This window comes from Staurois parvus, unplaced genomic scaffold (assembly GCF_062004578.1).
Source record: "Staurois parvus isolate SC_StPar_1 unplaced genomic scaffold, SC_StPar_1.0 ptg001406l, whole genome shotgun sequence".
In the NCBI taxonomy this organism is placed as follows: Eukaryota; Metazoa; Chordata; class Amphibia; order Anura; family Ranidae; genus Staurois; species Staurois parvus.
In genome coordinates, this window is record NW_028319202.1 from 408,075 (window position 1) to 433,370 (window position 25,296).

General features: G+C 47.0%; 1 protein-coding gene across 1 annotated transcript in view; it reads left to right on the top strand.

Annotated features, from left to right (window-relative positions):
• The window catches only part of LOC149436183 (syntaxin-binding protein 5-like), a 341,325-nt gene that overhangs the window by 174,892 nt on the left and 141,137 nt on the right, over positions 1 to 25,296 (top strand). Inside the window, exons 3-4 of the mRNA XM_089661918.1 lie at positions 16,582 to 16,663; positions 24,994 to 25,094. Of these exons, the coding sequence (XP_089518044.1) occupies positions 16,582 to 16,663; positions 24,994 to 25,094 (183 nt within the window). The remainder of the gene's footprint in view (positions 1 to 16,581; positions 16,664 to 24,993; positions 25,095 to 25,296) is intronic.

A 25,296-nucleotide genomic window follows, 5' to 3' on the forward strand; every position in this document is an offset into this window, starting at 1 on the left:
ATCTTTGGGCATCCCTGCAAACCAATCATCAATAAGCACTCCATATAGATATAGATTGATGTTTAATATAGAACATTTAATACACACACATATATATATATACAGTTGCAAGAAAAAGTATGTGAACCCCTTGGGATTACATGGAGTTTTGCATGAATTGGGCATAAAATGTGCTCTGAACGTCATCTAAGTCACAACAATAGAAAAACACAGTCTGCTGAACATAATACTACACAAACATTAGATGTTGCCATGGTTTAATTGCACATAACATGTAAACATTCACAGTGCAGGGAGGAAAAAGTATGTGAGGCCCTAGCTTAATGACTTCTCCCAGAGCTAATTGGAGCCAGGAGTGAGCCAACCTTGACTCCAATCAGTGTGATGATATTGGATGTGTTGCTGACAGCTGTCCTGCCCTTAAAAAACACACACCTGTTTTGGGTTTACTGGTTTCAAGAAGTACTGTCTGATGTGAACCATGCCTCGCAGAAAAGAGCTCTCAGAAGACCTACGATCAAGAATTGTTGACTTGCATGAAGCTGGAAAGGGTTACAAAAGTATCTCCAACAGCCTTGACGTTCATGTGTCCACGGTAAGACAGACTGTCTACAAATGGAGAAAGTTTAGCACTGTTGCTACTCTCCCTAGGCGCGGTCATCCTGTAAAAATGACTGCAAGAGCACAGCGCAGAATGCTGCATGAGGTAAAGAAGAATCCCAGAGTGTCAGCTAAAGACCTACAGAAATCTCTGGCACATGCTAACATTTTTGTTGACACATCTACAATCAGGAAAACATTAAACAAGAATGGAGTACATGGGAGGACACCACGGAGGACGCCATTGCTGTCCAAAAAGAAGATTGCAGCACGTTTGAAGTTTGCAAAAGAGCACCTGGATGTTCCACAGCACTACTGGCAAAATATACTGTGGACAGATGAAACCAAGATTGAGTTGTTTGGGAAGAACACACAACACTATGTGTGGAGAAAAAAAGGCACAGCACACCAACATCAAAACCTCATCCCCACTGTGAAACATGGCGGAGGGAGCATCATGGTTTGGGGCTGCTTTGCTGCCTCAGGGCCTGGACGGATTGTTGTCATTGATGGGAAAATGAATTCCAGAGTTTATCAAGACATTTTGTAGGAAAACGTACGACCATCTGTCCGCCAACTGAAGCTCCGCAGAGGATGGGTGATGCAACAGGACAATGACCCAAAGCATACAAGTAATTCAACAAAACAATGGCTGCAACAGCACAGAATACGCCTTCTGGAGTGGCCCAGTCAGAGTCCTGACCTCAACCCGTTTGAAATGCTGTAGCATGACCTTAAGAGAGCGATTCACACCAGACATCCCAAGAATATTGCTACACTGAAACAGTTTTGTGAAGAGGAGTGGTCCAAAATGACTCCAGATCGTTGTGCAGGTCTGATCTGCAACTACAGGAAACGTTTGGTTGAGGTTATTGCTGCCAAAGGAGGGTCAACCAGTTATTAAGTCCAAAGGTTCACATACTTTTTCCTCCCTGCATTGTGAATGTTTACATGTTATGTGCAATTAAACCATGGCAACATCTAATGTTTGTGTAGTATTATGTTCAGCAGACTGTGTTCTTCTATTGTTGTGACTTAGATGACGTTCAGAGCACATTTTATGCCCAATTCATGCAAAACTCCACGTAATCCCAAGGGGTTCACATACTTTTTCTTGCAACTGTATCTATAATTTATATTTTTTATTGAATGTATACTTTTTATAGCAGCAACCATTTATTGTTCCTGTACAGTCCATGTCATTTCCTTGCGGCAAACATCAGTAAGCACCCTATATATAACATGTTTAATATAGAACATTTTATTTATATATATATATATATATATATATATATATATATATGTATTATTTTTATTGAATAATTACTTTTTATAGCTGTAACCATTTATTTTTCCTGTACTGTCCATGTCATTTCCTTGCGGCATCCCTGCAAACCAATCAATAAGCACTCTATATAGATATAGATTGATGTTTAATATATAACATTTAATACATTATATATATATATATAATTATTATTTTTATTTTGTTTTAATATTATTTTTTTTTTTATTATTATTGAATATATACTTTTTATAGCTGTAACCATTTATTTTTCCTGTACAGTCCATGTCATTTCCTTGTTTCTGAAACACCTTGCAGTATCCCTGCAAACCAAACATCAATAAACAGGCCTGTTTATTGTACATTTATATGGAAATTGGAAGCTTAAAGTACGTGTTTGCCGAGTACTCTGGGAAGGTCCGCTAAACTCTGGATGTTCTCATCGTTCTCAGATAAACAGACAGCTGGCTTGAAATATAGGAACCAAAATAACGAGCCGATTTAATTATTTATAACACATAATAGAAGGAATGCAGTTAAATAAACAACTCCGCTCTCTCTCTCTCTATCCACTCGCTGATTCTACACAGAGTGGGCCGTATGTCTAACTCTTCTAAAGGGACGATCTTTGGCAGGGGCGGACTGACCATTCGAGCACTCGGGCACTGCCCGAGGGCCCGGGGTCAGTAGGGGGCCCCATGAGATGCTCTTGGTACCTTTCATTGGCTTTTTCATAGGCTTTTTGGGTGTGGGCGAGGACACAGGGGCCCCATGATCCCCTATTGCCCGGGGGCCCTATGAGTTGTCAGTCCGCCCCTGATCTTTGGGTTTTATATTTTTAACCACCTAATGCCCTATCCTAAAAATGATACTTGGTTTGGCAACTGTATGGGGGGTGGAAGTCTGGGGGGGTTCAGGACTGGATCCATTGATCGTGAGAGTGAGAATCCAGATGAGACCAAGATTTCCCAATGATACAGTGTTGCTTCTAAAGTGTTTCCAAAACCAAGGACAAAGATTTTAAAGCAGAGTTCCAGCCTCTGCCCCCCACCAAAAAACAAAATACTGTAGCTGCTGACTTTTAATATTAGGGCACTTACCTGTCCAGGGATCCATGGGTGTCTTTACCCCGAGGCGATTCTTCAAACGGCTGTCGGGTGCCATCTTGACTAAGGGAAACTGGCAATGAAGCCTTCACAGCTGGTTTCCTACTGGCGCTGCGCTTTGAGAATGGGCCACAGTCCTTTGGGACCTGTTGAGATTCCCAGAGGGCTGCGGGGGGGGGGGGGGGGGTGCCCAACTTCCAACTGAGCCAGAAGAGGGAGCGAGTACCTGTCAAAACCAAGTACCTGCTCCCCCCCAGAAGATCCCAGAAATATGGCAGTGGGAGGGGGGGAGGCGAATAAGTGGAGCTTCCACTTTTGGGTGAAACTCCGCTTTAAGTATAACTGCAGGCAAAACCTTTTTGTTTAGTTTTGGATAGAGTGGAGAGGGATTAGAACAATCAGTTTTATTGCTGTCTGTGCCCCCATCAGGGATATTCCCCCACTTTATATGTCTTATCTACCATTATCATTGAAAGTAAAAGGTAATCCCAAATTTTGGGTTGCCCACAGAAAAGTAATAGAGGGGACGTGTTCCAATGAGGACAATAGTTCTGGCAAGCTGGGGTCCCCAAGGAATTTCCTTAATTTGCAAGGATTTCCTCTCACTTCCTGTATGGCTATGGGACAGGAAGCAATGGGAAATCTCCGCAATGGAATGGCAAAAAACAAATCTGACAGGGGTGACCCAACTTTACTCTTTCTAAAATGAAAAAAGAAAGTGTTGGCTATAGTTCTACTTTAACCACTTGCCTACAGGGCACTTATACCCCCTTATTCACCAGGCCAATTTTCAGCTTTCAGCGCTGTCGCACTTTGACTGACAATTGCGCGGTCATGCAAGATTGTACCCATATGAAATTTTTATCATTTTTTTCTCACAAATAGAGATTTCTTTTGGTGGTATTTAATCGTTGCTTTACTTTTTGTGCTATAAGCAAAAAAATTGCAAAACAATTTGAAAAAAAAATAAGTTTCTTTGTTTCTATTATAAAATTTTTCAAACAGGTAATTTTTCTTCTTCACTGATGTGCGTTGATGAGGCAGCACTGATGGGCACTGATAGGCGGCACTGATGAGGTGGCACGGATAGGCGGCACTGATAGGCAGCACTAATGAGGTGTCATGGATAGGTGGCACTGATATGCGGCACTGATTGGTGGCACTGATAGGCGACACTGATAATGGGTACTGATAGACAGCACTAATAGGTAGCACTGACTGACATCACTGCTGGGCACTGACTGGCACCACTGCTGGACACTGACTGGTGGCACTGACTGGCAGCACTGCGGGGCTGCACTGATGGGCACTGGTGGGTGGCACTGGTGGGCACAGGTGGGTGGCACTGGTGGGCACAGGTGGGTGGGCACAGGTGGGTGGCACTACTGGGCACAGGTAGGTGGCACTTCTGGGCACAGGTGGGCGCACTGCTGGGCACAGGTGGGTGCATTGCTGGGCACAGGTGGGCGGAACTTGTGTGTAGCACTGCTGGGCACCAATCATCAGGGCACTGATGATCAGTGACCCTGATGATCGGTGCCGATCCCCGCTCTGACAACTGCTGGTTCTCGGCAGCACTTTCCTCATGATCTGACAGCGTGAGGAAAGTGCAGCCGAGAACCGGCATTTGCATTTCCCGGTGATCAGCATGTCATTGGACACGGCTGATCACGTGGTAAAAGGCCGCTGTGATTGGCCTTTTATCACGTCACGTGATCAGCTGTGTCCGTAGGACACAGCGATCACGGAGATCGCCGGGGGCGCGCAGGAGAGCGCATTCTGGGAGGACGTCATATGACGTCCACCCAGAACTGGCTGGCCGCAGTGTAGCCGTCATTCAGCTATCTGCCGTCGGCAAGTAGTTAAAATATTGCATATTACCAGTCCTAAGATGTGGTGGCTGCATTCGTTTTTTTTTTTTTTCAAGCTTTTTCCCCCTTTATGTTTTTCTGGAGATCCTACCAGAAACACACTTCCTGTCTTAGGGTGACAACATTCAGTCACCATATTATATCAGTTAAGGGAGTGTTCTCACCTTAGGACAGGTATTGTGTTAAGATGGCAGAAAATGTTGACCTCTCCTCCTCTCCATAACATGTGGAGAAAGAGTTCTAGCAATAAAAGCAAACATTTATTGCATTGTACATCATATACTTCTCTTGCGAAACCATAATGAAAGGACAACCACCATCCAAACTCTGCAGACAGAAGCCTGCTGGTTGTACCGCAACACCCATCCCCTTAAAGAGACTCTATCATGTTGCCCATTGAGAGCAAAGTTATAGTGTCTTTGATAGCCAATCACCCCTTAGAGGTATACCCAAGGGTATGCTTCTTCACCACCTTTCTGTTCTGTTGGAGCTCTCACTATGTTGCTGTAATGGAGTGGATCTATTAGGTATGGGGGTTATGAGGGAGTGCTTGGGCCTAAGCTGGGCAGTGGCATCATCCACCCAGGAAGGCTCTGATATTGAAACTTACTCAGGGTGGATTATTGCTGCATGGGAGCATGGATTGGTGATTATACTGTGTGTGTAATGTTGATTGGTTAGTATACCTTGATGGGAGAGCATTGATTGGTGAGTATACCTTACTGGGGAGGGAGCATGGATTGGTGAGTATACCTTGCTGGGAGAGCATAAATTGGTTTGTATACCTCACTGGGAGGGAGCATGGATTGAAGAGTATACCTCACTGGGAGGGAGCGTGGATTGAAGAGTATACCTCACTAGGAGGGAGCTTGGATTGGTGAGTATACCTCACAGGGAGGGTGGATTGGTGAGCATACCTCACTGGGAGGGAGTGTGGATTGGTGAGTATACCTCACTGGGAGGGAGCATGGATTGGTAAGTATACCTCACTGGGAGCGTGGATTGAAGAGTATACCTCACTAGGAGGGAGCTTGGATTGGTGAGTATACCTCACAGGGAGGGTGGATTGGTGAGCATACCTCACTGGGAGGGAGTGTGGATTGGTGAGTATACCTCACTGGGAGGGAGCGTGGATTGAAGAGTATACCTCACTAGGAGGGAGCTTGGATTGGTGAGTATACCTCACAGGGAGGGTGGATTGGTGAGCATACCTCACTGGGAGGGAGTGTGGATTGGTGAGTATACCTCACTGGGAGGGAGCATGGATTAGTTTGTATACCTCACTGAGAGGGAGCATGGATTGGATAGTATACCTCACTGGGAGGGAGCGTGGATTGGTGAGTATACCTCACTGGGAGGGAGCGTGGATTGGTGAGTATACCTCACTGGGAGAAGCGTGGATTGGTGAGTATATCTCATTGGGAGGGAGCGTGGATTGGTGAGTATACCTCACTGGGAGGGAGCGTGGATTGGTGAGTATACCTCCCTGGGAGGGAGCGTGGATTGGTGAGTATACCTCACTGGGAGGGAGCGTGGATTGGTGAGTATACCTCACTGGGAGCGTGGATTGGTGAGTATAGCTCACTGGGAGGGAGCGTGGATTGGTGAGTATACCTCACTGGGAGGGAGCGTGGATTGGTGAGTATACCTCACTGGGAGGGAGCATGGATTGGGGAGTATACCTCACAGGGAGGGTGGATTGGTGAGTATACCTCACTGGGAGGGAGCGTGGATTGGTGAGTATACCTCACTGGGAGGGAGCATGGATTGGTTTGTATACCTCACTGGAAGGGAGCATGGATTGGTGAGTATACCTCAGTGGGAGGGAGCGTGGATTGATGAGTATACCTCAGTGGGAGGGAGCGTGGATTGGTGAGTATACCTCACTAGGAGGGAGCGTGGATTGAACAGTATACCTCCCTGGGAGGGAGCGTGGATTGGTGAGTATACCTCACTTGGAGGGAGCATGGATTGGTTTGTATACCTCACTGGAAGGGAGCATGGATTGGTGAGTATACATCAGTGGGAGGGAGCGTGGATTGGTGAGTATACCTCAAAGGGAAGGAGCATGGATTGAACAGTATATCTCCCTGGGAGGGAGCGTGGATTGGTGAGTATACCTCACTAGGAGGGAGCGTGGATTGAACAGTATACCTCCCTGGGAGGGAGCGTGGATTGGTGAGTATACCTCACTGGGAGGGAACGTGGATTGGGGAGTATACCTCACTGGGAGCGTGGATTGGTGAGTATACCTCACTGGGAGCGTAGATTGGTGAGTATACCTCACTGGGAGGGAGCGTGGATTGGTGAGTATACCTCTCTGCGGCCTTCGACACAGTCGACCACCCCCTCCTCCTCAAAAAACTACACTCCCTCGGCCTCAGAGATTCTGCTCTCTCCTGGCTCTCATCCTACCTGTCACAACGCTCCTTCAGCGTTACCTATAATGCTACCACCTCCCCCTCACTCCCCCTCTCTGTTGGGGTCCCTCAAGGCTCTGTCCTCGGGCCCCTTCTCTTCTCCATCTATACCTCCTCCCTTGGCCAACTCATACACTCTCACGGCTTCAACTACCACCTCTATGCCGACGACACAAAATCTATCTCTCAACCCCCCACCTCACCCCCTTGGTCTCAGCCCGAATCACACACCTACTGAGCGACATATCAGACTGGATGTCGCTCCACTTCCTTAAATTGAACCTCTCCAAAACCGAGTTTCTTGTCTTCCCCCCAGCCCGGACACCACCCCCCATTGACTTCTCCGTCACGTCCAACAACGCTACCATCAAACCCGCCCCGCAGGCCAGAGTACTGGGTGTCATTCTGGACTCCAACCTATCCTTCCAGCCCCAAGTCCAATCTTTAACAAACTCGTGCAGACTCCACCTCCGCAACATGCAGACTCCACCTCCGCAACATGCAGACTCCACCTCCGCAACATCGCCAAAATCCGCACGTTCCTAACCCCAGAAACCACTAAACAGCTCATCCACTCCCTCATCATATCACGACTTGACTACTGCAACTCCCTCCTCACTGGCCTGCCTCGCCGCTGGCTATTCCCGCTTCAGTCCATCCTGAATACGGCTGCCAGACTCATTCATCTTTCCAACCGCTCCATCTCCGCCACCCCCCTCTGCCAATCCCTCCACTGGCCTCCACTCAGTGTCCTCCACCCCCCTCTGCCAATCCCTCCACTGGCCTCCACTCAGTGTCCTCCACCCCCCTCTGCCAATCCCTCCACTGGCTTCCGATTGCGCAACGGATCAAATTCAAAATCCTAACACTGACGTACAAAGCCGTCTACCATACTGCCCCGAACTACATCACTGACCTAATATCCAAGTACCGCCCAGCACACACACTCCGCTCCTCACAAGACCTCCTTCTCTCTAGTTCCCTGGTCTCCTCCTCCCATGCCCGCCTCCAGGACTTCTCCAGGGTGTCACCCATCCTCTGGAACTCCCTGCCCCAACCCATCAGATTATCACCTACTCTCCTCTCCTTTAGGCGCACCCTGAAAACCCATCTCTTTAGGGAAGCCTACCCCACCCCCTGCTAACTTGCCGACCTCCTCCACTCTTCCTACCACTCCATCCCCCACAGCTATCTCCTCCTGTGCCACCACCCCCTCCCTCCTAGATTGTAAGCTCGAAAGAGCAGGGCCCTCGATCCCCTCGTGTTTTGCATTGTATTGGTATTGTTCTGTCACATGTTCTGTCCCCCTCTGTAATGTACAGCGCTGAGCGAACTATCGGCGCTTTATAAATACTGTATAATAATAATAATACCTCACTGGGAGGGAGCGTGGATTGGTGAGTATACCTCACTGGAAGCGTGGATTAGTGAGTATACCTCACTGGGAGCGTGGATTGGTGAGTATACCTCACTGGAAGCGTGGATTAGTGAGTATACCTCACTGGGAGGGAGCGTGGATTGGTGAGTATACCTCACTGGGAGCGTGGATTGGTGAGTATACCTCACTGGAAGCGTGGATTGGTGAGTATACCTCACTGAGAAGGTGGATGATCAGCAGACACTGTCATTTGCCCTGAATAAGGTGGCAGTGGCTCTTTAAGTGTGAATTCGGCACGGTTACTACACATGTGTAGACTTGGCATTTGCAGGTTGTTTGGCAGGGATCAGGACCATCTGCTTAGTGTCCAAACAACCCCCCCCCCTTCCTTCCCTGCCCTCCTCCCCCAAAAGCTCCATCTAGCACAATGGTATCCTAATGCCTCTGTGGTTACACTGTGACTTTCTGAAATGAAGAATACCCACCAGGAACTCCTGCGGTCCCCACACACACATCAGACGTTCTGAATGACATCTCCATTTCCCTTCTGCAGTCAGGGCAGATTCTTCTTAGGTTCAGGAAATTCATTCTGAGGACAAATGCCAACAAATCCTATTTTTTGCTGAATTCATAAAGCCCAGCGCAGCATCTTCAATTTTTACAGTTTTTGGGTCATTGCGCATGAAATACCCTCGTACAGTAGTGAGCCCCTCGCTTCGCCTTTGAATATTTTACTAAGGAAGATGTGCTAGAGCCAGTTGGGTTTTTGCTTCTACCTGAGATATTCCCTCACTTCCTGTCCTCCTGACAACGTTCTACCAGACAAAAAGTGAGGGGAACCGAATACGAGCAACACACAGGGAAATACAGTTGCTTTTCTTGAGTAGTTGAAGACGAGAAACCCGATCAGATTGTTTATTTCTGTCCATTTCAACACCATGGACAGCTATTGCAGGCAGACAGGAAATAACCCGTTTGATTTGATAAGATTAACCCAAAGATTTCACCAGAAATATTCGCCCACCAGCCGTCTGCATAAAACGTCGGCAGAGATTCGATCGCCACAGAATTTTTAGGAGAATTTTTACGTGGCGAAACGCCCAGAGAACCTTTGATTAATAGACCCCTAGTTGTCATTGATTTCGAGTTTATATCAATTGTAAAGCCCAACTCCGGGTAACTAAAAAAGTTTACCTTGCAGCGGGGCTGCACCCTCACTGCAAGGGTTAATAGCTCATTTTGTCTAGGGGAGAGGGGGAACAGTTTTACTTTGCGGAACCTCCGCTCCCCTGGTTATTATTATTATTATTTATTATTATTAATATACAGGATTTATATGGCGCCAACAGTTTGCTCAGAGCTGTACAATATAACGGGAGACAATACAGCAACAATACAGTTCAATACAAGAGGGACATGAGGGCCTGATCCTGGGAGCTTACAATCTAGGAGGGAGTGGCTAGTGGTACAAAAGGTAGTAACTGTGGGGGATGGACTGGTAGGAGGAGTAGAAGATTCCATTATTAGCTGAGGGCAGGATAGGCTTCCCTGAAGAGAGGTTTTCAGAGATCGCCTAAAAGTGAGAAGAGTAGGCGATAGTCTGATAAATTGGGGTAGAGAGTTCTAGAAGATGGGGGAAGCTCTGGAGAAGTCCTGGAGACGAGCATGGGAGGAGGAGACAAGGGAGCTAGAGAGCAGGAGGTCATGGGAGGAGCAGAGTACGGTTTGGGTGATATTTGGAGACAAGATTGGTGATGTAATTGGGGGCGGAGTTATAAATGGCTTTATATGTTATTGGTAATGTTTTGAATTTTATCCGTTGGGCAACGGGAAGCCAGTGGAGGGATTGGCAGAGAGGGGTGGAGGACACTGAGTGGAGGTCAGTGGAGGGATTGGCAGAGAGGGGTGGAGGACACTGAGTGGAGGCCAGTGGAGGGATTGGCAGAGGGGGGTGGAGGACACTGAGTGGAGGCCAGTGGAGGGATTGGCAGAGAGGGGTGGAGGATACTGAGTGGAGGCCAGTGGAGGGATTGGCAGAGGGGGGTGGAGGACACTGAGTGGAGGCCAGTGGAGGGATTGGCAGAGAGGGATGGAGGACACTGAATGGAGGCCAGTGGAGGGATAAGCAGAGGGGGGGTGGAGGACACTGAGTGGATATCAGTGGAAGGATTGGCAGAGAGAGGTGGAGGACACTGAGTGGAGGCCAGTGGAGGGATTGGCAGAGAGGGATGGAGGACACTGAATGGAGGCCAGTGGAGGGATTGGCAGAGAGAGGTGGAGGACACTGAGTGGATATCAGTGGAAGGATTGGCAGAGAGAGGTGGAGGACACTGAGTGGAGGCCAGTGGAGGGATTGGCAGAGAGGGATGGCTGATACAGAACGGTTAGTAAGGTGGATGAGTCTGGCAGCAGCATTCATGATAGACTGTTTATTTACTATGGCCAGACTGGAGCACACAGTGGCAGGATCGTTGACCCTCTTTGTCCATGGACACAGACAGTCACCAATGTGGCCATGGTACTATGTGGTCGCTGTAGTCAATCACAGCGAGCACATGAACAGTAGTAAACAATGATCTCATTGTTTACTACTGTATGAGCACTGTGATTGGTCATAGCGATCACATGGTACCATGGCCAATCACAGCAGTCCTATACCATGTGATACCTGTGACCAATCACAGCATCACACTAGTACTCAAGGTTTCATGAGTGAAACACTTATACAGTGTCTTACCGATTGCTTATTACAGTGATCATCACTGTAATAAGTAATCACAGCGTAAAGAAAACAAAATCCTGATGACAAGGCCTGGCAGGCCTTGTATTTGCCCCCTGTACCTTGGAGTGTTTTCTTTCTAAAATGGGGTCATTTTGTGGGTGTTTCTACTGTCCTGGTGCTCCAGGGCATCCAAAAATGTGATAGGTAGTCTGGAAATTAGATGGGTAATTTATGTGCCTAGAATGCCTGAAGGTGCTCCTCGGATTTTTGGCCCCTCTATGCATCTAGACTGTAAAAAAGTCTCATACATGTGGTATCTCCATACTTGGGAGGAGGAACAGAATGTGTATTGGGGTGTAATAAGTATGCCTTTGTGTGAGAAATAAATTAAAATGACAACTATTTGAAAATTATTTTTCATTTTGCTAATAATTGTGACAAAAAAATTACAACTTCAAAAAACTTGCCATGCCTGTTACCAAATACCTCAGACTGTCTACTTTCCAAAAAGGGGTCATTTTGGGGGTATTTGTACTGTCCTGACATTTTATGGCTTCAAGAAATGAGATCAGTCAGTACATCAGGTTTGATTGATTTTCAAATATATATACCATCCAGGGGAGGACTGACAACTCATGGGGCCCCCGGGCAATAGGGGATCATGGGGCCCCTGTGTCCTTGCCCAAACTCAAAAAAGCCTATGAAAAAGGTACCAGGGGCATCTCATGGGGCCCCCTACTGCCAGTGCCCGAGTTTCCAAATGGTCAGTCCGCCCCTGATACCATCATTTGTGGACTCTTTCATACAGACTAAATAATATACAGTAATTTGGGTTATTTTTTACCAAATAAATATAATAGAATACATTTTTGTACTAAACATATGAAAAGAAAAACATAATTTATTTGCAAAATTTTATAAGATTTTTTTTACATGACCATTCCTGCATGATGTGTGTTGACACAGGCTCTTGTAGTCTCCATATGCCAGGCTGAAAATACAGAAGCACATTTGGGGAACAGGGGCAGAGCGTTGTCACCCCAGAAGAAGAACTTTGATGGCAGGATCACCAGGGATTATTTTATGAAAAAGCTGCAGATTAAAAAATATTGAAAAATACTTTTGAAATGACCTTAACATGTTACACTTTTTAGTGATTGGGTTTATATATCCTTTGGGCAGAGCATTGTCACCCCAGAACAAGAACTTTGACAGCAGGATCACCAGGGATTATTTGAACCACTTCACGTCCGGCCGCTGTATATAAACTGCCGGATGGTGGCAGCGCAGGGGCGGGTTGCCGTTCATAAACGGCCGCCGCCATTTTGGATTGTGCGCTTGCGGCACCGTGATCACTGATCGCTGTACGGGACCTCTGTGTGAGGTCCCAATCATGTGATCACTGATTGGCCAATCAGTGATCACATGAATAGGTGTAAGCAAGATGTCACTTCTGACATCATTGCTTACTACGTGTGAAATCTGTGAATGATCACAGAGATCACATGGTACAGGGCTATTCACAACAGCCTTGTACCATGTGACAAGCTGTGACCAATCACAGCTCACACAGTATTTTTCAATGGCTGCAAGAATGCAGCCAGAGAGAAGGAGAAATGATTGTTTTTACAGCCTTTATGGGTGAAAAAGCAATCAATGTAAAAAAAAAAAAATCTTAATCACCCCCCACAAGTAGTACAGTGTCGCCATGGTGACACTGTACTGCTAGGGTGACAGTAGGTTAAAAACAAAAAACATAAATAGTAATATAAAAAAAAATAAAATAAAAAATTTAAAAAATGTTTTTTGAAAGATTATAATTTTTGGTTATAAACTAATTTGGGGTTTTTTTTTTTTACTAAAAAGATAACTGAATACATTTTGGCCAAGATTTATGAAGAAAGAGTATTTATTTGCAAAATTTTATAAGAAAAACAGTTTTATTCAAAATTTTTGGACTTTTTTATTTACATAGCAAAAAAATAAAATCCCAGCGGTGAATAAATACCACCAAACTAAAGCTTTATCTGTCTCAAAAAAATGCTAAAAAATTTATATGGGTACAGTGTTGCATGACTGCGCAATTGTCATTCAACGTGTGATAGCGCTGAAAGCTGAAAATTGGCCTGGGGGGGAAGGGGGTTAAAGTGTCCAGACTGGAAGGGGGTGAAAGTGTCTGGACTGGAAGGGGGTGAAAGTGTCCGGACTGGAAGGGGGTGAAAGTGTCCGGACTGGAAGGGGGTGAAAGTGTCCGGACTGGAAGGGAGGGAAAGTGTCCGGACTGGAAGGGGGTGAAAGCGTCCGGACTGGAAGGGGGGTGAAAGTGTCCGGACTGGAAGGGGGTGAAAGTGTCCGGACAGGAAGGGGGTGAAAGTTTCTGGACTGGAAGGGGGGTGAAAGCGTCCGGACTGGAAGGGGGTGAAAGTGTCCGGACAGGAAGGGGGTGAAAGTGTCTGGACTGGAAGGGGGGTGAAAGCGTCCGGACTGGAAGGGGGTGAAAGCGTCCGGACTGGAAGGGGGGTGAAAGTGTTTGGACTGGAAGGAAATGCGTATTTGCTCCCCGGCTGATGTTGAATGTTCGCCCCTCACACAGAAATGATCGGTCTAACAATGGAATGTTCGCCCCTCACACAGAAACGATCGGTCTAACAATGGAATGTTCGGTGTAACACTGAGAGACAGAATACAACAACAAATTCAGCAGAAATGCGTCTAACAAATGATGACTGATCTGCATGTTCATGAGGGAAAGAAGGATTTGATCCCCTATCATTCAGCAGGATTTCGGGTTACCAGGTGTCTCTCATACAGGTTCTTAATGTTTCACAAGTGAGTTGCCATTTGTCTTTTTTAATAAACGTACCGATCTACTACACTTAGTTGGCGCCCCCTGTTGTCCTTTTCAAACTTACAGGACCCAGAAGCTAGAGGAGATTGTGGTGTCTACCTTGGTGATTTCCAGCTTCCTGAGATATTGATCAGATATGGTAAATATTGTACAGCTTGGTCCAAGCCAGATCAGCGTAACTATGGTCCAAGCCGGATCAGTGTAACTATGGTCCAAGCTGGATCAGCGTAACTATGGTCCAAGCCGGATCAACGTAACTATGGTCCAAGCCGGATCAGTGTAACTATGGTCCAAGCCGGATCAGCGTAACTATGGTCCAAGCCGGATCAGTGTAACTATGGTCCAAGCTGGATCAGCGTAACTATGGTCCAAGCTGGATCGGTGTAACTATGATCCAAGCTGGATCAGTGTAACTATGGTCCAAGCTGGATCAGCGTAACTATGGTCCAAGCCGGATCAGTGTAACTATGGTCCAAGCTGGATCAGTGTAACTATGGTCCAAGCCGTATCAGCGTAACTATGGTCCAAGCTGGATCAGCGTAACTATGGTCCAAGCCGGATCAGCATAACTATGGTCCAAGCCGGATCAGCGTAACTATGGTCCAAGCTGGATCAGCGTAACTATGGTCCAAGCTGGATCAGCGTAACTATGGTCCAAGCTGGATCAGCGTAACTATGGTCCAAGCCGGATCGGTGTAACTATGGTCCAAGCCGGATCGGTGTAACTATGGTCCAAGCCGGATCAGTGTAACTATGGTCCAAGCTGGATAAGCGTAACTATGGTCCAAGCCGGATCAGCGTAACTATGGTCCAAGCCGGATCGGTGTAACTATGATCCAAGCCAGATCGGTGTAGCTATGGTTCAAACCGGATCATTGTAACTATGGTCCAAGCTGGATCGGTGTAACTATGATCCAAGCTGGATCAGTATAACTATGGTCCAAGCTGGATCAGCGTAACTATGGTCCAAGCCGGATCAGCGTAACTATGGTCCAAGCCGGATCAGCGTAACTATGGTCCAAGCCGGATCAGCGTAACTATGGTCCAAGCCGGATCAGCGTAACTATGGTCCAAGCCGGATCAGCGTAACTATGGTCCAAGCCGGATCAGTGTAACTATGGTCCAAGCCGGATCGGTGTAACTATGATCCAAGCCAGATCAGCGTAACTATGGTTCAAGCCAGATCATTGTAACTATGGTCCAAGCCGGATCAGTGTAACTATGATCCAAGCTGGATCAGTGTAACTATGGTACAAGCTGGATCAGTGTAACTATGGTCCTATCCGGATCAGTGTAACTATGGTCCAAGCCGGATCAGTGTAACTATGGTCCAAGCCGGATTGGTGTAACTATGGCCCAAGCTGGATCGGCGTAACTATGGTCCAAGCTGGATCAGTGTAACTATGGTCCAATCCGGATCAGTGTAACTATGGTCCAAGCCGGATCAGTGTAACTATGGTCCAAGCCGGATTGGTGTAACTATGGCCCAAGCTGGATCGGCGTAACGATGGTCCAATCCGGATCAGTGTAACTATGGTCCAAGCCGGATCAGTGTAACTATGGTCCAAGCCGGATCGGCGTAACTATGGTCCAAGCCGGATTGGCGTAACTATGGTCCAAGCCGGATCAGCGTAACTATGGTCCAAGCTGGATCAGCGTAACTATGTATAAATTATCTATACCTGGAGTTTCTCTTGAATTTTTGACTCATTCTGGTTCGGTTTGTGGACTCTTTGGCTGTAGTACATTATGGATGCCTATGTTTTCCCCCTTGGCCCCCGCATGGGGAATCAGACCTGGGGAATCAGAATCATTCCCCGCATGGGGAATCAGACCGATACAGCCTCATTCTTCTAACGTTTCACCAAACCCATAACAATCTTTGATGCTGAAAAGCTAAATCTGATTACAATCCATGTGCCAGCCTCCGGTGCGGCGATGTTCCCCGTTGGGAGGTTGCGCTATATATTTCTGTTTGTCATCTCTGCAACCTTCTGCAATTCCTGGAAGTCTCTACAAAAATGACATCAGCCATAACCCTTTGTGTATCCAGCACAGGGAGGACGGAGCAGAAGTGGAAAGGATGGATGAGGCCGGCGTGCAGATGACATTTTCCATAACAGAGTCCCCCTGGCCACCCCCCCCCCCCCCCTTCAGGGGGGAATGTTCCTCTGACCATACCACACACCAAGTGGGAGACTGTAGGGTTCGGTATGGCGCCATTCAGGAAAGGGTTAACGCTCCAGCTGCTGCAGATCAGGAGGGACGCCGGTTACATAATCGTGACACTGACGAGGTTAATTGCTTCATAATTGTTCACCAGTAAAATCCTTAACTATTGATTATCACAGACTGGGCCGGCCGGGCGTTGATTGCCATTGTCAGCATGACAGCGGAGCGGCCGTCCTGCATCTCCAGTTCCTCATCAACGAGGTGAGACCCAGCTTTACCCCAATTTTTTATTTATTTTCTTGTGCCAATGTGGAGACCAAATAACAACTAAAAAGGTATAATAGGTGAGCGCAGAGTGAACCACACAAGCCGCTAGCAGGGGCGGACTGGCCATTTGGAAAATAGGGCACTGCCCGAGGGCCCGGGCTCAGTAGGGGGCCCCGTGAGATGCCCCGAACACACAGACTGGAATCAACGTTTTTTGGCTGGGGTGTTTTTTGTCAGGAATAAAAACCCCAAACTAGTGGGCTTCTAGAGGAGTTTATTTAGCTGTAAAAATGCTCTAACGCTGAAAAACGTGGCAAAACGCTGTAAAATGCAATAAAATGGTTTTGTTTGACCAAATAAAACATTTTTTTGTGAAAAAAATGGTAAAAACCGCACAGATGGAAAAACACCGCAAACCGCTGCTAAATGCTAATGCAAAAACGCTAAAAAACATGTTTTTACCGTGACTTTACACGGCTAACATTTCCAGCGTTCTCAAAACGTCCCGTGTGCGTGAGGGCTTAAAGGTAACCTGTCATGCCTAGTAAGGGCAGCATGAGAGGGTCTGTGTAAAGCTCATCTGCCCTGACCACTTCAAAACCACCCCCTAGCGTTCCTCTGCCATACAATCTGCAGTGGTAGTCACTGCAATATATCTGGTGCTGCCCGGCATGCAGGAGCATGTACCCTCCTCCCATGATTCTGTGCTCCGGCCTAGCAGTTGACAGCCCTATGACCGAGCAAAGTCACATGACGGAGGGGTGACACCAGGGGCGTCCCTAGGGTTGGTGTCACCCAGTGCGATAACACTTGGTGACACCCCCTCCGACGATCCTCGCAGAATGGATCGGATATGCGGATTGAGCATAATGGATCGGAGTCCTATCCATTATGCTCCCCAATCCACAGATCCGATCCAAGCTGCGGGGATCGCCGGCTTGCTTTACAACTTACCTTTTTCGTGGAGCTGGTCCGGTGTCACCCCGTATAGGTTGCATGCAGGGGTGGACTGACCATTTGGAAACTTGGGATCTGCCCTAGAGCCCGGGGTCAGTATGGGGCCCCATGAGATGCCCCTGGTACCTTTTTCATAGGCTTTTTTTGAGTTTGGGCAAGGACACAGGGGCCCCATGATCCCCTATTGCCCGGGGGCCCCATGAGTTGTCAGTCCATCTACGGGTCGGCATTTAATTACTTCTGTCCCTGCAGAGAGCTCCGCTTTTATATTTTATATGAAAAGTCTTGCGGTTGCAACAATGTATCCATTTGTATCCATTTCGGATACAGAGGTTTTTATTCGGATACAAATGGATACATTGTTGCAACTACAAGACTTTTCATATCAAATATAATAGTGAACTGGAATTTTTCTTTTTCTTCTTCTTTCTTCTTCTTTTTCCTCTTCCTTCTGCTTCTTCTTCTTTTCTCCTTCTTCTTCCTCTTCTTTTTCCTCTTCTTTTCTCCTTGTTCTTCTTCTTCTTCTTTTTCTTCTTCCTCTTCTTTTTCTTCTTCCTACTTCTTCTTTTTCTTATTCTTCTTTTCTCCTTCTTCTTCTTTTTCTCCTTCTTCTTTTCTTCTTCTTGCAGGTCACGGCTCATGTGCAGATTTTTTATCGGTGAAACAATCGGCCGATTTGCCCATGATTGCCGGAAAAATCGGCCGATCGGCAAAATCGATTTTTTTCCAACTTTACCGATAAAAAAAATGTGCCAAAACCCTGAAAAATGGCCGACCAATTGACCCATTAACGGTGCGAAAATCGGCCGATTTTTGACCCATCTATGGCCTGCATAAGCAGCTCTCATATCCTGGGAGTCTTGTATGACCAAAGGATTGGAATCCTCATGCACACGGGACCAGGGGCGGACTGACCATTTGGAAACTCGGGCAATGCCCGAGGGCCCGGGGTCAGTAGGGGGCCCCATGAGATGCCCCTGGTACCTTTTTCATAGGCTTTTCTGAGTTTGGGCAAGGACACAGGGGCCCCATGATCCCCTATTGCCCAGGGGCCCCATGAGTTGTCAGTCCGCCCCTGCACAGGACGGTTTGATAACGCTGGTAACATTAGCTGTGTAAAGTCACATTAAAAATGTGAGTTTTTTAGCGTTTTGTATTAGCGTTTAGCAGTGTTTTTGTTCATTTAGGGGCATTTTCCCACGTTTTTCCACGTTTCCCCCCCCCAAAAAAAATGCCAGTTTGATGTGTTTTTCAGCATTAGAGCGTTATTACCACTAAAAAACTCCTCTAGAAACCATTAGTCCTGGGTTTTTTTCCCAGCCTAAACACGTTGATTACAGTCCAGGGGCGGACTGACAACTCATGGGGCCCCCAGGCAATAGGGGATCATGGGGCCCCTGTGTCCTTGCCCAAACTCAAAAAAGCCTATGAAAAAGGTACCAGGGGCATCTCATGGGGCCCCCTACTGACTCTGGGCCCTCGGGCAGTGCCCGAGTTTCCAAATGGTCAGTCTACCCCTGTTACAGTCTATGTGTGCTGGGGGGTTTACTAGCTGTAGAAAAAAACCTGTCAAAAAACATCAAAAGCCCAAAACAGCTGCTATAAAAACGTCCGGTGTGCGTGAGGACTAATGCAGAGAAAGTAGTGAGAGCGACGCACGGGATCTTTTCATTCATACAACAGGATAAAACAGCAAATGCATTTTGGGGGCAACGAGCGATCCTCCCATCATCAGGGCTTTAAAAGCTCCACGCGCAGGGGCGGACTGACCATTTGGAAACTCGGGCACTGCCCGAGGGCCCGGGGTCAGTAGGGGGCCCCATGAGATGCCCCTGGTACCTTTTTCATAGGCTTTTTTGAGTTTGGGCAAGGACACAGGGGCCCCATGATCCCCTATTGCCCGGGGGCCCCATCAGTTGTCAGTCCGCCCCTGTCCACGTGTGAGCAAAACTGGACTCTGCAGCCATTGAGAGATAAAATAGTTATAAATGTGGAATTGGAGACAAAAGCTATCTGCTGGCTCTCCCGTGTAATCCTAAGCAATCTTGTTATATTAGTAAAAAGATCATCTGTTTGGACTGTTGAACCAGCGGCGCGGCGCTCTCATTACTCTCTCTGCATCGTCAGGATCTAATCCAGGGGTCACATAAGGCTCCTGGGATATCACTAACTGGATAGTGGTGCGCTGCTCTCGTTCTTTTTTCTGCATTAGATTTTCATTGCTCTCTGTGTTCCCGCAGGGTAGTTTCACTGGTGACCACTGGAATAGAAAGTGATTTACGGTTGTCATGGAACAGGAACAAAGTGAAAATCTTCCAATAGGGACACTTATTCCTATGACTACTGTCTAAGAATGGCTTTCCCAACCTTTTTACATGGAGGAACAATTTATATTTCAATATTTTTGTTAAAAAAAACTGTAGAAAGTACATACAGAAAAATAGGAAACATAGCCCACCTACATGGAGAGGTGTGGTGAACAAACAGAGTCGGAGTATTATAGGCACATGAGAATACAACAACCAATGATGTTGTAAACAAGAGAACACAGCCCCAGTAGGGTAGCCCGGTAGCACATATTCCATTGGTCAGTAAACCTGGGCAGTTTTAGATAGTCATCTGACAAAATAAGGAGACTGAAAAAATTGAACAGAGAACTCAAAGAAGAGAGTAAAGAATACAACGGGAGAAAAAAAAACAAAAGAGGAGCAAGAAAGAAGGAGAAAGGAAAGAAAAGAGGGAAGACATGGAGAGAGCTTTACATTGACCAACAACGCCCCTGCCCACCTCCCACCTGAGAGAACCTTCCACTAACATTCCCCTCCCCCCTCCCGCCCATGGAGAGAGCTTGACATTGACCAACAACGCCCCTGCCCACCTCCCACCTGAGAGAACCTTCCACTAACATTCCCCTCCCCCCTCCCGCCCATGGAGAGAGCTTGACATTGACCAACAACGCCCCTGCCCACCTCCCACCTGAGAGAACCTTCCACTAACATTCCCCTCCCCCCTCCCGCCCATGGAGAGAGCTTGACATTGACCAACAACGCCCCTGCCCACCTCCCACCTGAGAGAACCTTCCACTAACATTCCCCTCCCCCCTCCCGCCCATGGAGAGAGCTTGACATTGACCAACAATGCCCCTGCCCACCTCCCACCTGAGAGAACCTTCCACTAACATTCCCCCCCTCCTCCCCCCCATGGAGAGAGCTTGGCATTGACCAACAACGCCCCTGCCCACCTCCCACCTGAGAGAACCTTCCACTAACATTCCCCCCCCCTCCCCCCATGGAGAGAGCTTGACATTGACCAACAACGCCCCTGCCCACCTCCCACCTGAGAGAACCTTCCACTAACATTCCCCTCCCCCCTCCCGCCCATGGAGGGAGCTTGACATTGACCAACAACGCCCCTGCCCACCTCCCACCTGAGAGAACCTTCCACTAACATCCCCCCCTCCCCCCATGGAGAGAGCTTGACATTGACCAACAACGCCCCTGCCCACCTCCCACCTGAGAGAACCTTCCACTAACATTCCCCTCCCCCCTCCCGCCCATGGAGAGAGCTTGACATTGACCAACAACGCCCCTGCCCACCTCCCACCTGAGAGAACCTTCCACTAACATTCCCCCCCCTCCCCCCATGGAGAGAGATTGACATTGACCAACAACGCCCCTGCCCACCTCCCACCTGAGAGAACCTTCCACTAACACCCCCCCCCTCCCCCCATGGAGAGAGCTTGACATTGACCAACAACGCCCCTGCCGACCTCCCACCTGAGAGAACCTTCCACTAACATTCCCCCCCTCCCCCCATGGAGAGAGCTTGACATTGACCAACAACGCCCCTGCCCACCTCCCACCTGAGAGAACCTTCCACTAACATCCCCCCCCCATGGAGAGAGCTTGACATTGACCAACAGCGCCCCTGCCCACCTCCCACCTGAGAGAACCTTCCACTAACATTCCCCCCCCCTCCCCCCCATGGAGAGAGCTTGACATTGACAAACAACGCCCCTTCCCACCTCCCACCTGAGAGAACCTGCCACTAACATTCCCCCCCACTCCCCCCATGGAGAGAGCTTGACATTGACCAACAACGCCCCTGCCCACCTCCCACCTGAGAGAACCTTCCACTAACACCCCCCCCCTCCCCCCATGGAGAGAGCTTGACATTGACCAACAACGCTCCTGCCGACCTCCCACCTGAGAGAACCTTCCACTAACATTCCCCCCCCTCCCCCCATGGAGAGAGCTTGACATTGACCAACAATGCCCCTGCCTACCTCCCACCTGAGAGAACCTTCCACTAACATTCCCCCCCTCCCCCCATGGAGAGAGCTTGACATTGACAAACAATGCCCCTGCCCACCTCCCACCTGAGGGAACCTTCCACTAACATCTCCCCCCCTCCCCCCCCATGGAGAGAGCTTGACATTGACAAACAATGCCCCTGCCCACCTCCCACCTGAGAGAACCTTCCACTAACATTCCCCCCCTCCCCCCAGCTCACCTTCACAGCTCCGGACATCTCCAGGAACAAGAGCTGGGCTCTCCATACACCATCAAGCAGCCCGCAGCCTCTCTCGGATCCCACCTGGTCCCCATGCTGCGTGTGTCCCTTCCTCCAGGGGGCGGTGCTGCCCCCCTGAAAAATACCACCCTAGGCAAATGCCTTGTTTGCCTTGTAGTAAATACACCCCTGGTTCCCATGTAACCTCAAATTTAGAAATATTATTATTCTCGATACTCGTAAGTTTATCATTTATCATAATCCAATTAAATTTCTGTGTGACGGAGTCTAGCGGAATGGATGACTGTCTCCGGCATCTAGCTGTAGTAATTCATGCCGCCAACAAGAAGATAAAGGATTCATTGAACTGATTTCCTGGGAATATCAGAGGGCAACAAATGAAATAAGGCTACTTCCGGTGATTTACGAATATTAATTCCCGTGACTGAATAAATGAAGTTAAATATTCGGATCCAAAATCTATGAACCGCCGGACGTGTCCACCATATGTGGAGCATTGTGCCCTCTTGTCCGCAGTGCCGAAAGCAATTAGGGGACACAGATGGGTACATTTTAGCAAGACGTGGAGGAACTAGGTACCAGCGAAGAAGTGTTTTGGATTCGATAAGAGTGGTATTAATCGAAATTTTAGTACTCCTCCCAGTGTCCAGATCTAGAGAACTGTTCAGATCCCTTTCCCACTGAATCACATAGGATAGCTAATGGAGGAACACTTTAAATGACTTTCCAGTTTCAGGGAACCCGGGACTCAAGGGAGATTATTGTGATGGTCAGTGGGAAGAATGCTCCCTACATTTTGGTCAGCGGGAGGAATTTCCTCTTACAGGTACATATCTAAGAGGCAGAAATGTGCTCATTTAGACCCATCCTCCATGCAGCTGCTGAATCCCAATTGACTCGAGAGGAACTGCTTGCACACAGATGTTTGGAACACCTGTACATCCCCATGTGGACAAACATGGCCCTCGCACAGGTGTACAGTGGTGTATTTAGGTTTTGTGCTGCCCTAGGCAACACAAAAATCGGACACCCCCCCCTCCTCCCAGAGAGAGCCTGACACCAACCAATAACACCCCCCCCCCCTTCCCCGACAGAGAGAGAGCCTGACACCAACCAATAACACCCCCCCTTCCCCAACAGAGAGAGAGCCTGACACCAACCAATAACACCCCCCCCCTTCCCCGACAGAGAGAGAGCCTGACACCAACCAATAACACCCCCCCCTTCCCCGACAGAGAGAGAGCCTGACATTGACCATGACCAACAATACCCCTGTCCCACTATAACCACACAAGTCCAACAATAAAAGTGTCTCTCAAAAGTCCAAAATAATTGTGTCTAAAATATCGATATCTTCCAAAATTATAAAGTGTATCCAACTTAATTCACCCGTCCAGATCCTCGAAATACCTCGAAAAAATGAAACTGGAAATAGTGTATTACCTTCAAGTTTTAAATTCATTAATATGTTAATTAATGAGTGACACGTGAATCATGCAACCAAAAATTTCACTCAGTGTGCACTCCTGACAACGTGAGAACAAACATACAAAAAAAAAATTATTAATAAAGAAGAAAAAAGTTTTTTATATATCAAATAAAATTAAAATGAAATAAATATATAAAATATATAAAATATATAATATAATAGAAAAATTATTAATAAAGAAGAAAAATGTTTTTTTATATATCAAATAAAATGTAATAAATATATAAAATTTATATTATATTATATATTTTATATATATATATATATATTTTTATATATTTTATATATTTATTTAATTTTATTTGATATATAAAAAATTTTTTTTCTTCTTCTTTATTAATAATTTTATTTTTTTTTATTTTTTATTTTTTTTTTGTATGTTTGTTCTCACGTTGTCAGGAGTGCACACTGAGTGAAATTTTTGGCTGCATGATTCACGTGTCACTCACTTATATCATTTATATATTTTTCACATATTAATGAATTTAAAACTTGAAGGTAATACACTATTTCCAGTTTCATTTGTTCGAGGTATTCCGGGATCTGGACGGGTGAATTAAGTTGGATACACTTTATAATTTTGGAAGATATCGATATTTTAGACACAATTATTTTGGACTTTTGAGAGACACTTTTATTGTTATAGTGGTTTATTTATTTATATCACTTCCTATGTGGGTGTTACTTACAAGATAGAGGTTTGAGGTTTTATGAATATTTACTTTCAAGGGTGAAAGTGTGACTTTTCCTGGGGTGTGTCAGTGAGAGTTTGTTTTATATAATACCCCTGTCCCCCCCCCCCACCCCACCCGAGAGAGCCTTCCAATATCATCCCCCCCCCCTTTCAGCGAGAGAGAGACCTTCACAGCTCCAGACATCCCCAGGAACGCGAGTCGGGCCCTACATACACCGTCAAGCAACCCGCAGCCTCTCCAGGATCCTACTTGGTCCTCATGTGTCCCTTCTTCCAGGGGTCAGTGCTGCCCCCTGAAAAATGCCGCCCTAGGCAAACGCCTTGTTTGCCTTGTGGTAAATGCACCCCTGCAGGTGTACATTGTAGTACGCCCATGTGAATGAGGCCTAGGAGTAGATTTTGTCCTAACTATTTCAGAGACATTTCCTCTTACTTGCTGTTTTGTCTTTGGGACATGAAGTGAATGGAAATCTACCCAAATGCAGACAGTCTCTTCAAAATGTAAAAAAAAAAAGTTGTAAAAAGTTGATGTTTGGTGCCCACTGTCATTAATTGTTGCATGTTATTCAGTGAAGTGTCATTGTGTTGGACAGAAAATATCTCACCATGCTTTTTGCATACTCCCCCTCCCCTGTCCACTCGTGTCCGCAGGGTGCCTTGGTCACTGCATGTGCCGATGAGACTCTTCATTTATGGAACCTGAGACAGAAGAGGCCAGCCGTTCTTCATTCCCTTAAATTTAACAAAGAAAGGTAAGAAAGATTTCCATCCCTCACCTATATACAGTATGGATACCATAGAACAAGTACTGGTTCCATCCCTCACCTATATACAGTATGGATACCATAGAACAAGTACCGGTTCCATCCCTCACCTATATACAGTGTGGATACCATAGAACAAGTACCGGTTCCATCCCTCACCTATATACAGTGTGGATACCATAGAACAAGT